General features: G+C 45.9%; 1 protein-coding gene across 2 annotated transcripts in view; it reads left to right on the top strand.

Moving 5' to 3' along the window:
* The first annotated feature begins 3,436 nt into the window (after positions 1 to 3,436).
* Positions 3,437 to 15,764, top strand: part of SOS1 (SOS Ras/Rac guanine nucleotide exchange factor 1) — a 146,875-nt gene continuing 134,547 nt past the window's right edge. For both annotated transcript variants that reach the window (XM_025354085.1, XM_025354086.1), the window contains exon 1: positions 3,437 to 3,812. In XM_025354085.1, coding sequence (XP_025209870.1) covers positions 3,726 to 3,812 — 87 coding nt within the window. In that variant the 5' untranslated portion in view covers positions 3,437 to 3,725. The remainder of the gene's footprint in view (positions 3,813 to 15,764) is intronic.

Below are 15,764 nucleotides of genomic sequence, written 5' to 3'. Positions count from 1 at the left end.
ACCTCTTAGCCCGAGTGAGTGAATGTACGGTTTTTACCACACCTCGAAAATCGCCCGTTTCCTGGGAACAACGTTGATTAGGTAGTTCTGAAAGTTTCCTGCATGCAAATTTCACTCCTTCGACAACATTTATTGCTACCTACTGTGTGGAGGCATTGTAGGTCCTGGGGATACGATTGAAACCGTGAAGAACGAAGCGCACAAAGATTGTTGATCTCGGCCAGGCGCGATGGCTCACTCCTGTAGTCCCCGCACTTTGGGAGGCGGAGGTGGGTGGATTGTTTGAGGTCAGGAGTTCGAGACCAGTCTGGCCAACATAGCGAAACCCCGTCTCTACTAAAAATACAAAAATTAACCGGGCTTGGTGGCGTGCGCGTGCAGTCCCAGCTACTCGGGAGGCTGCGGCAGGAAAATAACTTGAACCTGGGAAGTGGAGGTTGCAGTGAGCCAAGATTCCGCCTGCATTCCAGCCTGGGCGACAAAATGAGACTCGTCTCAAAAAAAAAAAAAAAGATTGTTGGGGACAAGAGGGAAACCAACAACCAAAAATAGAGGCCTGATCTGATTTAGTGCTAGCAGGAAATAAAAAGAACATATGGTAGAAATACACAGGTGAGAATTTCTTGGAGTGATGGGAGAAGGCCTCTTGGAAGTGGTGATGTTTATAACCAGCCAAGTGAACAGTTAGGTGTTCTAGGCTGAGAGAAGAACAATGTTCTTTAGGCAGGTTGTTGTTTTCTAGGAATAGACAGAAGGCTACTGTGACTGGAGTGTGGTGAGGCAAGGTTGTGAATGGTGAGAAAACATTGAGAATGTGAGCAGGAGCCAGATGCACGCCTTTGTGGGGTACGGTAAGAAGTTTGAAATATATTCTAAGAGCAATGGGAAGCCAAACAATAGTTTGGGGTACAGACTTGATCTTGGTTCGTTTGGAACCAATCTCTTCCCCCATATCACAACCCTTTAAATATTTGAAGAGGGCTGGCCGGGCGCGTTGGCTCACACTTGTAATCACAGCACTTTGGGAGACCGAGGCGGGTGGATCACGAGGTCAGGAGTTTGAAACCAGCCTGACCAACACAGTGAAACCTCATCTCTAATAAAAATACAAAAATTACCTGGGCGTGGTGGTAGGCACCTATAATCCCAGCTACTCAGGAGGTTGAGGCAGGAGAATCACCTGAACCCGCCAGGCGAAGATTGCAGTGAGCTAAGATGGTGCCACTGAACTCCAGCCTGGGCGACAGAGCTAGACTTCATGTCTTCTTATCTGGAGGATTTATGGATGGATTTCTTGTTTGTTTGTTTGTTTTGTTTTGTTTTTTTGAGACGGAGTCTCGCTCTGTTGCCCAGGCTGGAGTGCAATGGCGCAGTCTCTGCTCACTGCAAGCTCCATCTCCCGGGTTCACACCATTCTCCTGCCTCAGCCTCCCAAGTAGCTAGGACAACAGGCACCTGCCACCACGCCCGGCCAATTTTTTGTATTTTTAGTAGACACGGGGTTTCACCGTGTTAGCCAGGATGGTCTCGATCTCCTGACCTCGTGATCCACCCGCCTCGGCCTCCCAAAGTGCTGGGATTACAGGCGTGAGCCACGCACCCGGCCTATGGATGGATTTCAAAACATCATTCCACACACTTTGAAAGTGGGGAGTTTTTCAAATGTAAATCAAGTGTGTATATTTTTATTTTTTAAATAAAACAATAGAGATGGGTCTCGCCAGCCTGGTCTCAAACTCCTGAGCTCAAATGGTCCGCCCACCTCGGCCTCCCAAAGTGCTGGGATTACAGGCACGAACCTCTGCCTCGCGGGTTCAAGCGATTCTCCTGCCTCAGCCTCCTGAGTAGCTGAGATTACAGGCGCCCACCACCATGCCTTGCTAATTTTTGTATTTTTAGTAGAGACAGGTTTTCACAATGTTGGCCAGGCTGGTCTCGAACTCCTGACCTCAGGTGATCCACTTGCCTCAGCCTCCTAAAGTGCTGGGATTACAGGCATGAGCCACCTCGCCTGGCCGGCCTGTATATTTTTAAAGGAAATAACCTAAGAGTTTTTTCCAGATTTTCAAAGAGGTCCTGTAAAGATTAAGAACCACTGAACCTTTCTCGTTTGCCTGATCCTGGTTACTGTTCTCAGGAATAGGAGGACACAATGTCAGCTTTAACCCAGGCTAGTTCCTCTAAACTGCCTTCTTATCGGTGAAATGAAAATAATAGGGTTGCTATGGGGATTAAATGAGATGATACTCAAAAAGTGATAATTAATGATAAATCATAAGGTGTCTGCCACAAAGTGCCCCTATTATAAAGAAACAGTGGCCTGGAGGGACAGTTTATAAATACTGCTCCTTTAGCATTCCACTAATATTCACTGAGTGCCTGTTCTGTGTAGAGGCCCTGGTGAAAAAGATCGGCCTTCCAGTATATTATCTAGTCGAAAGAACCTCAAAAGATACAAAACACGATAGACTGAACGCCCTGAGAAGGGCATAAGTGCAGTGCTCTAGGAGCTGTAGAAGAGGTCTCGATATCCACTGGAGGAAAGTGTTTATTGGAGTTCATATCTGGAGTGGGTTTAAAAGATGAACAGAGGGAATCTAAAACATACACACAAAATCAATACTACACGTACACATTTTATTCTTGGTTTTGTGGAAAGACCAGTTAGAAACACTGCAATCACTTCTACTACTCAGCAGATAATGAGCAGTAGGTTTCGTGACAGAGCACCTGTATCTTTTGTCCAGTCTGTTTACTATACATTGCGTGCTCTGGGCAGTCCTTATCTTCGTGTTCAGGAACAAAGTACACACACCCCTTTCCGAAACGAAGGGCCCAGGGATTCCGAGAGGGGTGGGAGCCCTCACCGCCAGACCACACAATGGGGAGCCTCTTTACCCTAGTTATCACCCACCCCTGCAGGCTCCACTTTGCCAGGGTTTGACTTCTCGGGTCCTTTCGCCCCTCCCCTGCAGCCCCCAGGAGCGCAGCAACAGCCTGGCCAGGCGCCCTCCCTCTCTCTCTCTCGAGCTTCCCTCCTCCTTCACCGGGAGCCGGAAAACCCGGAGCGAACCAGCCCAGCCCGGCGGCGCATGCTCAGTAGCGAGCAGGTTCAGTTCGCTAGTAGGAAGCTCCAGCGCTACACCGGCGGCGGCGGCGGCTGCGGCGGCACCTCAGGGCAGCCAGATTCCCCAACAACGACCTCGGGTCCTTCCCCTTCCCCGCGAGACCCCCGCCCCAGCTCCGCCCCGCCCGGGGCTCCTGCGTTTCGGGGTATCAACTGAGCAGAGCGGGCGCCGCGGCCGGAGCGTACCTCCACACGTCCTCCCCCAGCCGCCAGCTCCGCCGCGGGGCCAGGCCGGGCCCGAGAGTGCAGCCCCGGCGGGCGGGCGGGCGGCGGCCGCGGCAGAGGGCAGCCCGGGGCGGCGCCGGCGGGCCGGGGAGGAGGAGCGGGGGGCCTGGCCCCGGGGCGGTGGTGCGGGATGCCGCCGCCTCCGGGCCGCGTTCGTTCTCCACAGTTGGTACCCGTGTCGGGTGTGTGGCCGGGCGCGGGCCTCGCCCCCCAGCCCCCTCGCCAGGGCTAGCCCGGCTGCGCGGCGCCCGGAGGGGGCCGGGCCGTCCGGTGGGGCCGCGGCCCTGTTCCGTGCTGCGATCTCGCCCTCTCGCAGCTCCCCGGCCCGGCCGCCGCCGCCCCTCTCCCCGCCCAGAGGCGCCCCGGGGGCACCATGCAGGCGCAGCAGCTGCCATACGAGTTTTTCAGCGAAGAGAACGCGCCCAAGTGGCGGGGACTGCTGGTGCCTGCGCTGAAAAAGGTGAGGAGCACGCGGGACCCCGCTTCCCGGCCGCAGCACCCCAGCGCGGGCGCCGGGCTGGCGCTGGGGAAGGGCTGGGGAGGCGGGGCGCGCGCAGGGCTGTCTTTCTTCCCGGTATCGCCGCGTCTCCAGAAGGACGGCGCACACGGAGAGGCTCGCCATACGGCTGGCTCTCGGTGTTGACATCCACCGGGTGTGTGGGAAGGCCGCAGGGAGCTGGCGGGAGTTTATCCGAATAATCCAACCCCTGAGAGGTGAATGCTTTGCCCTTTGATTCCAAGACAACAGTTGCGGGAGCCTCAGTTTTCTACGGAGGTCAAAGCAGGCCACTTTTCCGCCTTCTCGGTCTTAGCGCGGAGCGCTGTCAGCCTGCCGTTTTAGGTGTCCAGTACGCTCGTTTTAGTGGCTTTTCGAGAATGCCCTGGCCATAGTGCTTGCTCAAAGGAATTGCGAGCTCGCCTGCCAGCAGTAACGTGGCCTGCTCTACTCGCCATCAGCAATCACTCCTCATTCTCCTGGTTTCCCCCGCTCCTCCGATTAACAGGGGCCGGTGCACATGCTACCAATTTCGGGGTTTTTTTGTTTTGTTTTTGCAGCGTTAGAAACTTGGTGCTGTCATTTGGTTAAGAAATTTTAGCCTTTGTATGTTTAAGTTTGCTACATTGTTACATACCCCCGATCTGTGCTTTTAAATGTTTTAGTATAATTAGGAAGTGTTGTTACATTTTTAAAGCTTCTAAAGCAGCAGTGTGACTACCAGACTATTTTTGTTTCCTTTTCTTCATTTACCTTTTCTGTAAAGATTGCTTTACTCTTCTAATAGTGTTTCTAAATTCCAGTTTCTTGGCTGCTTAAAGAATGTTTCATGCTAACTGCTTCTACTAAGAATGGAGATTAATGTTGTACCTTTTATGCTAAACATTAAAAGCTGTCTGATATTTCTCAAAGGCCAGTAACTTTTACTTTCCCTTTTGCCCTGTTCTCCTCCTGTCCCTCTTGCTGTCTTACAGTGGAAACTATTTGGTTTGTCAGGAGTATTTGCTCGTATATTTCTGACTTAAGTTACGGACATTTTCCCCTTCAAGTGTCTGACTAGTCACAAACATCTATGTATTTTTTTTTTTTTTTTTAAAGAAAACCAAAAAGATGCCATGTATCTTACATACTTTACTCCTTAGAAATCCCATCAGGCTCTCACTCCTTACTTTTGCTTTACTTGCAAGTTTGGCTTCTCAGCTTGTAATGGAAGGGGTGTAGGACGTCTCTGTGATGCTAGAAGCTAGTGTCCGGATAGGGTAAGAGGAGACAGGGAAATTGTTTAAAAATCTGTAAAGGAACTCATAAAGTATTGCCAAATAGGGGCCATTTTGCTTAGAGGCAAAAACAGCTGCTTTCTTAGGGAATCACCAAGCTATCAGCTGAGAATTCTTTGAAGTAGTGGAAAGAATATTGTAGGAGTCGACAGACCTTGTTTTAATTCTGCCACACTGGTGGCCCTTGCTGGAATCTGTCCACAGAAGCATTTTGTTTGGCTGGCACAGTGTGGTTTTATTTTCAAATGTAATTAGTTGCTAATATTTGAAAATGGGAGATATTACATAAAATCTGAATTTTCTGCTTTTCTTGACGAATAGGAAGGTCTTGTCATTTAGGGTCTGTATTCAAGCGAGGCACTAAACTGCTGGAGGTGAGTAAATGGCTGCCTTCTTTAGATAGGTCGTGTATCTCCACCTTACCACAGCCCCCACTTGTCCTTTTTGCATATTTACATAAACCAGCTTTTGACTTTAAGCTAGAAATATTTTTGCAGTAGAAGTGATAGGAGGAGGTGGAAGTGTACATAATCTAGCTGATATGTAAGGTTCTTCCAATTCTTATTTAAATATCCACTAACAATGATTCTAAACAAGGTTGAAAATACAGTATATTTCATATCTGGATATGTTGTTGGTAGCTCAAAACCTACGTTTTTACCTGCCTGCTGGACATTTCATGTGGATATCTCCATATCTTGATTTCTTCCTTTGATTTATTATTGAATTATTTGTAGATGCATCCAACTTGTGTTCTCTTACTCTTACCTGAGGCTCTTTGGATATTCTAGTCCCTTCATCCTTCTTTGCCTGGTCCAACACTACTCATCCTTCTAGACTCACTCAACCTGAACTCTCAAATCATCAGGGCTGAATTGGATATTACTCTTTTGTTTTCTTTTTGCACCTTATTCTAGCTCTGTGAATTTTAAGTTCCTATTTACTTGCCTGTAGCTAGATCGGATGCTCCTTGAGAACAGGCTTGATATCTTACCCTCATTTTATTCCCCATACATACAGTGCTTGACATCTGGTAGGCACTCAATTTGAATAAATAGGTGAGGGGATACACAAACTGAAACTATGACTTCTCTCCTCCACCAGTCATTTCAGTTTTTCTTCTTGATTAATGACTTTATTATTACATTTGACTGGTTTAAAATGTTGGGGTCATCTCTGGCTTTTTTGTATTAGTAGTGCACACTCAGGTAGAGCCTGTATGTTCATTTCCCTTTGGCATGCTCTTCTAGTCTGTTCCCTCCTCCAGCTTCTCTAATTGAGTCTCCTTTCTCAGACTACTGTGATAACTTCTTAATTAAGTTCACTGCCCCCCACCTCACCTTCTGTTTTTCAGATCTTACCAGTTATAGGACACTTCTGAACATGTCACACTCTTGTTCAGAACTGTTGATGTCTTTTGAGTTCAGCCTACGCTAAAGTGCACACTTTTTAGCATGGAATTGACAGCGATTGATATCTGGCTTCATCCTGCTTTTCTGACTGGATTGTCTACCATAATCTTTTGTCTCCTTTTTGCTTTAGCCAGTCTGTACTGCTACTTTTCCTGAATGCGGCTGGAATGTCCCACTGTATCTGTTTCACCGCATCTATGAGTCTAAGTCCTATCTTACCTATTGCACAAATATATCATGCCTACTATAGAACAGGTATTGCCCTTGACACTCAGGTTAAAAAGGTAAATGACAGGGCCGGGCGCAGTGGCTCACGCCTGTAATCCCAGCACTTCGGGATACCAAGGTGGGCAGATCATGAGGTCAGGAGTTTGAGACCAGCCTGGCCAACATGGTGAAACCCCGTCTCTACGAAAAAATACAAAAATTGGCTGGGCGTGGTGATGGGCTTTTATAATCCCAGCTACTCGGGAGGCTGAGGCAGGAGAATTGCTTGAAGTTCAGGAAGGCGGAGGTTGCAGTGAGCCGAGATCGCGCCACTGCACTCCAACCTGGGCAATAAGAGCAAAAATCTGTCTCAAAAAAAGAAAATAAAAAAGGTAAATGACATAATCAGAAAAGACTAAATTAGAACGTGATGGAAAGTGGCAGGGCATGTCTGGAGAGACAACTGGTTTATGGACAGTTTTTATGTATGTTAAGCTAAGGAATTTTAATTTTTTCTTGGGTAATTAGACGCCATTGATAAAGTTTCTTTTGTTTGTTTTTGTTTTGTTTGTTTGTTTTGAGACAGTTTCACCAGGCTGGGGTGCAGTCACGCGATCTTGGCTCACTGCAACCTCCATCTCCGGGGCCTAAGTGATCCTCCCACCTCAGCCTCCTGAGACTACAGACACACTGCCACACCCGGCTAATTTTTGTATTTTTTGTAGAGTTGTGGTTTCACCATGTGTCCCAGGCTGGTCTTGAACTCCTGGGCTCCATCCATCTGCCTGCCTCAGCTTCCCAAAGTGCTGGGATTACAGGGTGAGCCCAGCCAATAAGTTTTAAGTAGGGGAGTAACAGCACATTTGAATTTTAGAAAATTCACTTTGGCCATAGAATGGAAAATGGTTTGGAGAAGAAAGAGACATGGAATGAGGAGAAAAGTTAGAAGCCTAGTTTAATAGTCCAGTCAAGAGATAATATACATTTGAATTAAGGGTGCATTTGAACAAAGATGGAAATATGGATGTGGATTTTATTTGAAAGATGTTTACACAGCAAAATTGACAGGACCTGGTAACTCACTGAGTGACTGGGGGAATGGTAATGGAACAGGAATAGACTTGTTTCTGACTTGATCGTCTTTAGTCAGGATAGAGAATGTAGGAGAAGCTTTTAGGTTGGAGAGAGGAATGGCATAATAAGATGATTTTTGGACTTGTTGACTTAAAAGTCCTTTTGGGTTATTCAAGTGAACTTCTCTGACTGGCTATTTGTTGTTGGTATCTGATGAAGCAGATTTGGAACTTCTAGATGTGTGAGTAAAGCCATAAATATAGATGAAGCCTATACAAAGACTTATACATGAATGTTCATGGCAGCTCTTTTCAGTCAAAAACTGGAAACCGATCTCCATCAGCAGGTGGATGAATAAGCAAATTGTGATACAGACAAACAGTGGAATACTACTCAGCAACAAAAAGGAACAAACTGGCTGGGTGAGTTGGCTTATGCCTGTAATCCCAGCACTTTGGGAGGCCAAGGTGGGAGGATTACTTGAGCCCAAGAGTTCCAGGCCAGCCTAGGCAACATACTGAAAACCTGTCTCTACAAAAAACTTAAAAAATTAGCCAGGTGTGGTGGCATGAGCCAGTAGTCCCAACTGCTTGGGAGGCTGAGGTGGGAGCATTGCTTGGGTCTGAGAGGTCAAGGCTGCAGTGAGGTGTGATTGTGCTCCTGCACTCCAGCCTGGGCAAAAAAATGAGACCCTGTCTCCAAAAAAAAAAAGAGAACAAACTTGATACAAATGACAACATGGCTGAATCTCGAAATAATTATACTTAATGAAAGAAGGGAAACGAAAAAAGAGTATATACTGTATGTTCTACTTATAGAACATTCTAGAAGCTGCAAACTAGTGCAGATCAGTGGTTGTTTAGGGAGAGGCTTTTTATGTTCACTTGTCTTGATTGTGCTGATGGTTTCAGGGGTGTATACAAATGCTGGAATTTTTCAGATTGTACGTTTTAAATATGTGCAGTTTGTTGTATGTCAGTTGTACCTCAATGAAGATATGTTAAAAAGTAGATGAGACCACATACTGAAAATGATTTGAGTAAGACTGAAAAAGGGCCGGCATAAGAAGTGGGGAAGGGGAGTGGAAAATAGTGTACAGGGAGATAGTGGAGGAAGAGGAACAATGTAAGGAGACTGAGAAGCAGAGAGTCAGGCAGAAGGAATGAAACACTAGTGTCTGAAAAGTTGAGAGAGGAATGCTTCAAGAAAAGAGTTGTTAGCTGTGTGCAGTGGCTCACACCTGTAGATCCTAGCATGTTGGGAGGCCCAGGCAGATGGATCACCTGTGGTCAGGAGTTTGAGACCAGCCTGGCCAACATAGGGAAACCCCTGTCTTTACTAAAAATACAAAAATTAGCCTGACGTGGTGGTGCACGCCTGTAATCCCAGCTACTTGGGAGGCTGAGACACAAGAATCCTGGGAGGTGGAGGCTGCAGTGAGCTGATATCACACCATTGTACTCCAGCTTGGGTGACAGAGCGAGACTGTTTCAAAAATAAATGAAAACAAATCAGCCGGGCGAGGTGGCTCATGCCTGTAATGCCTGTAAAGCCACTTTGAGAAGCTGAGGCGGGGGATCACCTGAGGTCAGGAGTTCAACACCAGCCTAACCAACATGGAGAAACCCCTTCTCTACTAAAAATACAAAATTAGCTAGGCGTGGTGGCACATGCCTGTAATGCCAGCTACTTGGGAGGCTGAGGCAGGATAATTGCTTGAACCCAGGAGGCAGACGTTGTGGTGAGCCGCGATTGTGCTATTGCACTCCAGCCTGGGCAACAGGAGTGAAACTCCATCTCAGAAAAAAAAAAAGAAAAAGAAAAAGAAAGAAAAACAAAAAACCAAAAAAACTAGTCAGGCTTGGTGGCACACACCTGTGGTCCTGGCTACTCAGGAGGCTGAGGTGGGAGGAATGCCTGAGCCTGGGATGTTGATACTGAGGTGAGCCATGATCGTGCCATTTCACTGCCGTCTGGGTGACAGGGTAAAGCCTTGTCTCAAAAAAAGAAACAAAAAAAAAAAAAAAAAAGAGAAAGAAAAGAAAGAGTCATTGATCATATCAGGCTATAGAAAAGTCAAAGGGCGGCCGGGCGCGGTGGCTCAAGCCTGTAATCCCAGCACTTTGGGAGGCCGAGACGGGCGGATCACGAGGTCAGGAGATCGAGACCATCCTGGCTAACACGGTGAAACCCCGTCTCTACTAAAAAATACAAAAAATTAGCCGGGCGACGTGGCGGGCGCCTGTGGTCCCAGCTACTTGGGAGGCTGAGGCGGGAGAATGGCGTGAACCCAGGAGGCGGAGCTTGCAGTGAGCTGAGATCCGGCCACTGCACTCCAGCCTGGGCGACAGAGCGAGACTCCGTCTCAAAAAAAAAAAAAAAAAAAAAAAAAAAAAGTCAAAGGGCCTGAAAAGTGTTAAGTTTGGCAGCTAAGGGGTCATTGGTCACCATGTCAGAGTAGTTTTATTGTAACAGTAGAAGATGGAAGAACATGGAGAAAGTAAGACTAGCAAGGGCTGCTGACCTTTTTGTTCAGATTATTTTTTTTTCTAGAAGCTTGGAATGGAAGGGAAAAGAGATAGTGCTGAGGCAAAAAAGATATTCAAGATTGGGTAAGACATTTTTGCTTCTTATTTGGAGACGACAAAAACTTGTTAAGAGCCTTTGGGGAAGGAGCTAATAGAGAATGCTGGTGAAGATTCAGGAACACAGAGCAATGGAATTTGCCTAGAACTGTTTGGGAGATACTACTTTAAGCACTTCACCTGTGTTCTCATTTAATTCTTATAGGATACTATTATGGCTTCCTTTTTACAGGAGAGAAAATCAAGGTTTGGAAAGTTAAATTTGCCTGTGTAATTTAGTTACAGAATCTTTATTTTTATTTTTAAAATTTATTTATTTATCTATTTTTGTACCATGAACCCCCTCCCCCGACCCTAAAATCTGTATTTTTAAACACTGTGTTGACTGGGCGTGGTGGCTTATGCTGTTAATGCCAACACTTTGGGAGGCCAAGGCAGGAGGATCACTTGAGGCTAGGAGTTTGAGACCAGCCTAGACCACATAGTGAGACCCTGTCTCTACAAGGAAAAAAAACCAGGTATGGTGGTGCATGCCTGTAGTCCCAGCTACTCAGGAGGCTGAAGTGGGAAGATTGCTTGAGCCCAGGAGTTTGAGGCTGCAGTGAGCTATGATTGGGCTACTGCACTCGAGCCTGGGTTACAGAGTGAGACCTTGTCTCTAAATACATTAATTAATAAAACACTATGTAATGCTATCTCTGTGGCAGGGGTGATGACATCTTTTATTATGAGATAGGAGGGAAAGTGATAAAGAGGGGTTTGTAGGTTGGGGAGCAGGGAGTTCATGCTAAATAATCATCTCTATTTTCCTTCCTTCCTTCCTTCCTTCCTTCCTTCCTTCCTTCCTTCCTTCCTTCTTTCCTTCTTCCCTCGCTCCCTCCCTTCCTTCCTTCTCTCCTTCTGTGTTTCTTTCTTTCTGTCTTTCTTCTTTCTTTCTTTCTTTTTTTTTTTTTTTTTTTTTTTTTTTTGAGACGGAGTCTCGCTCTGTCGCCCGGGCTGGAGTGCAGTGGCGCGATCTCGGCTCACTGCAAGCTCCGCCTCCCGGGTTTACGCCATTCTCCTGCCTCAGCCTCCCGAGTAGCTGGGACTACAGGCGCCCGCCACCTCACCCGGCTAGTTTTTTCGTATTTTTTAGTAGAGACGGGGTTTCACCGTGTTAGCCAGGATGGTCTCGATCTCCTGACCTCGTGATCCGCCCGTCTCGGCCTCCCAAAGTGCTGGGATTACAGGCTTGAGCCACCGCGCCCGGCCTCTTTCTTTCTTTCTTTCTTTCTCTTTCGTTTTTGAGACAGAGTCTTGCTCTTGTCTTCTAGGCTGGAGTGCAGTGGTGCGATCTCAGCTCGCTGCAGCCTCCACTTCCTGGGATCCAGCAACTCTGCCTCAGCCTCCCCAGTAGCTGGGATTACAGGTGCACTCTGCCACATGTGGCTAATCTTTTGTATTTTAGTAGAGATGGGGTTTCACCATGTTGCCCAGGCTGGTCTTGAACTCCTGAGCTCAGGCAGTCTGCCCGCCTCGGCCTCCCAAAGTCCTGGGATTACAGGCATGAGCCACTGGCGCCTGGCCAGATCACCTCCATTTTCATGATGAAATGAAAGGCAAAAATTTTTTTACAGAGTGAAGAAAGGGAAAGTAGTAAGGAATTTAGAAGGAATAGTGAAGTTTGGGAATTGCTGCTGTGGAGTGTAGAGGAGCCAACCAGTACCTTAGAAAGGAATTGCAAGACAGGTGTGGTGTCTCATGCCTGCAGTTCCAGCACTTTGGGAGCCTGAGGTGAGAGGATCCCTTGAAACCACGAGTTCAAGACCAGCCTGGGCAACATGGTGAGACACCATCTCTACCAAAAAAAAAAAAAAGCCAGCCATGGTGGTATGCACCTGTAGTCCCAGCCACTCGGGAGACTGAGGTGGGAGGATCCCTTGAGCTCAGGAGGCTGATGCTGCAGTGACCCATGGGAAAGAAAGAAAGAGCGAGAGAGAGAGAGCGAGTGAGCGAGAGAGGAATTGCTGAGCAGTGCTGAGTGTGGAGACCATAAACTTGGAGTAGGGTTGATCTGGTGGTTGTGAGATTCTCCTCCGGCAGCACTTATCTGTTCAGGTAAACAGGGAGAGAAGATAGTTGGTTGCAGGTAGCTGCAGTAGAAATTAAGAAGATAGGGGGATATTTCAAATGATAGAGAGGAAGTAAGGGTATATAAGAGAAATAATGGACTGGAAGAAAAATTAGGGCTCCATGGATTCAAAATCTTCATGAGTTAGAAGAGAAGGGTAGTGGGAGTAGATAGGGGATTATGATTAGAGATGATGACAATTGTTATGTTTTGGAGTTTTAAGATTCCAGAGATAGAGGCTGAGGAGGGCAGATCACCTGAGCTCAGGAGTTCGAGACCAGCCTGGCCAACATGGCGAAACCTCGCTTCTACCAAAAATACAAAAATTATCTGGATGTGGTGGCACATGCTACTCGGGAGGCTGAAGTAGGAGAATCGCTTGAAACTTGGAGGCGGAGGTTGCAGTGAGCTAAGGTCGGGCCAGTGCACTCCAGCCTGGGCAACAAGAGCAAAACTCCATCTCAAAAAGAAGAAAAAAAGGATTCCAGAGATGCAGCAGATGAGACAATTAGGAGCTCTAAAGTTGATGTATTGGGTTGCATATGGGAATGATGATGAAGTCCACAGAGATTATGGAATGTACTGTAGCAGAGAGGGAGACTATATTCTAGCAGTGGGAGAAAGGTCCAGAAGTAACAGCAGTAAGGATGTTTTAATCAAATAATAGTAAAAGTGACAACTACTTCTCACCTCCTCTGACGTAGTATTTATTACAGCCGTAGACAAAATAGGAAGAAACTTTGTACTTCATTTTAGAAGTTTGTCTTGGGATAAAGTTTTTACCCTAACATTTTGTCATGAAGATTTTTCAATACACAGAAAAGTCGAAAGAATTGTACAGTAAACACCCTTATACCCATTGCCCAGATTTTATAATTAACATTTTATTATAATTTTATTATGTTTGCTCTATGGCGTGCCTATCCATCCCTTCATCCATGAATCCATCTTATTGTTATTATTATTGTTTTTTGAGATGGAGTCTTGCTCTGTGGCCCAGGCTGGAGTGCAGTGGCACAATCTCAGCTCACGGCAACCTCCACCTCCTGGGTTCAAGCGATTCTCCTGCTTCAGCCGCCTGATTAGCTGGGATTACAGGCATGTGCCTCCACACCCGGATAATTTTTGTATTTTTATTAGAGACAGGGTTTCGCCATATTGGCCAGGCTGGTCTCAATCTCCTGACCTCAGGTGATCCACCTGCCTTGCCCTGCCCATTTTGGTATTTTTAATAGAGTTGGGGTTTCTCCATGTTGGCCAGGCTGGTCTCAAATTCCTGACCTCAAGTGATCTACCTGCCTCACCCTCCCAAAGTGCTGGGGTTACAGGTGCGAGCCACTGTGCCTGGCCAGAAGTTTTTAATACTGATGGAGTCAAATATATGTTTTTTTCTTTTAAGGTTATTGCTGTCTTATGTCTAAGAACCCTTTGCTGATATTTTCCTAATGGTGTCTTTTAAAAGCTTTATACTTTTAGCTTTCATAGACTCTGTGGTCCATTTCAGGTTAATTGTTGTGTTATGATACAAGGTAGGAATTGAGATCCATTTATTTTCAATGCTGATATCTAGTTATTTCAGAACTATCTGTTGAAGAGACCCTCTTCTTTTTTTTTTATTGCCCCTTGCAGAGCAGGGCTATGCCATAGACAGTATGCCTAGAGTAGTGGCCTGTTGAAGAGATTTTCTTTTTTTCTGTTGGATTGTGTTGATATTTTTATGAAAATTACATGATTCATGTGTGTATGTGTATATGCAGTCAGTCCTCTGCATCTGTGCATTCAAACAACTGTGGATCAAAAGTATCTGGGGGAGCAGGATGGGGGGAAATTGCATCTGTACTAAATTTGTCAGGTATTTTTGGTCATTACTCCTTAAACAATACAGTACAACTCCTTACATAGTATTAATTATTATTAGTAATCTGGAGAGGATTTAAGGTATATGGGAGGATGTGCACAGGTTGTATGCAAATGCTACACCACTTTCTGTAAGATTAGAACTTGAGCATCTGCACGTTTTGGTATCTGAGGGAGGTCCTGGAACCAATCCCCCATGGATACTGAGGGACGACTATATACACACACGCACAACTGTATCTGTATCTCTCTGTCAGTTGATTTCTAGGCTCTCCATTCTCCATTTATCTAATTGTTGATTTCTCCACTTATAGTAAGTTTTGGTGTTAGGTAGTGTAATACTCCAATTTTATTCTTTTGAAAATTATGTTTTAGTGTTTCTAGATCTTTTTAAATGTTAATCTTTGATTCCTGTGATAATAAGTCATGGCAGATAGTATTTTATTGAGTTCCTGCTGTTTGCCAGTATCCTAGGCAATATTGTTCACATGCTTATCTCTGTTCTACCCATTGACTTTTGAAGGTGGTAATGTCCCAGTTGTACAGCTGACGAAATGGATTTTATGAGGACAAACTGCATAAGATCTTATGACTAGTAAGGAGTAGAATCAGGATTTGAACCTAAGTCAGAATAGCTTCAAAAACAACTCTTTATATTCCACTGTGTTGCCTTTTTTGAGTAGGAAGTGTAATGCAGTACGGTGGTGTTCTAATTGTCCTGAACCTTAAATTTTTAAGGAATAAGTATCTCAGGAGAGAGGGAGGCTGAATGGACAGGGCTTTGAAACCCCTTACTTTAAGCCAAGGAGCTCAGTCCTTTTACATTTTGGAGCTTTGCATAGGATTTCATTTGGGAAAAAAGGTTCTGTTGCATTAAAAAAAGGTAGAATTTTAAAAGACACTGGTTAATGGAAAGGTAGCACAGACCATAAAGGAACTGGCTGAGGATTAACGGTCTTTGGGTGGCAGTGAGAAGCTAGGAGACTGTCCTTGTATGCTTATGTTTGTATGCTTATGATGGAAGTGACATATCATTTATTTTATTTCATTTTATTGTTTTATTTTTTTGAGACAGGTTCTTGCTCTGTCACTCAGGCTGGAGTGCAGTAGTGCAATCATGGCTTACTGCAGCCCCAACTTCCTGGGGTCCAGCAATCCTCCCACCTTAGCCTTCTGAGTAGTTGGGACAACAGACATGTGTCACTACACCCAGCTAACTTTTGTATATTTGGTAGAGACAGGGTTTCACCGTGTTGCCTAGGCTGGTCTCGAACTCCTGAGCTCAAGCAGTTCACCTGCCTCAGCCTCCCAGTGTGCTGGGATTACATATGTGAGCCACTGCACCCGGCCCATATAATTTTTTTTTTTTTTTTTTTAAAGACACCAGGTCTTAC

This window comes from Theropithecus gelada, chromosome 13 (assembly GCF_003255815.1).
Source record: "Theropithecus gelada isolate Dixy chromosome 13, Tgel_1.0, whole genome shotgun sequence".
Lineage (NCBI taxonomy): Eukaryota > Metazoa > Chordata > Mammalia > Primates > Cercopithecidae > Theropithecus > Theropithecus gelada.
This window is presented reverse-complemented; position numbering and strand designations above follow the sequence as displayed.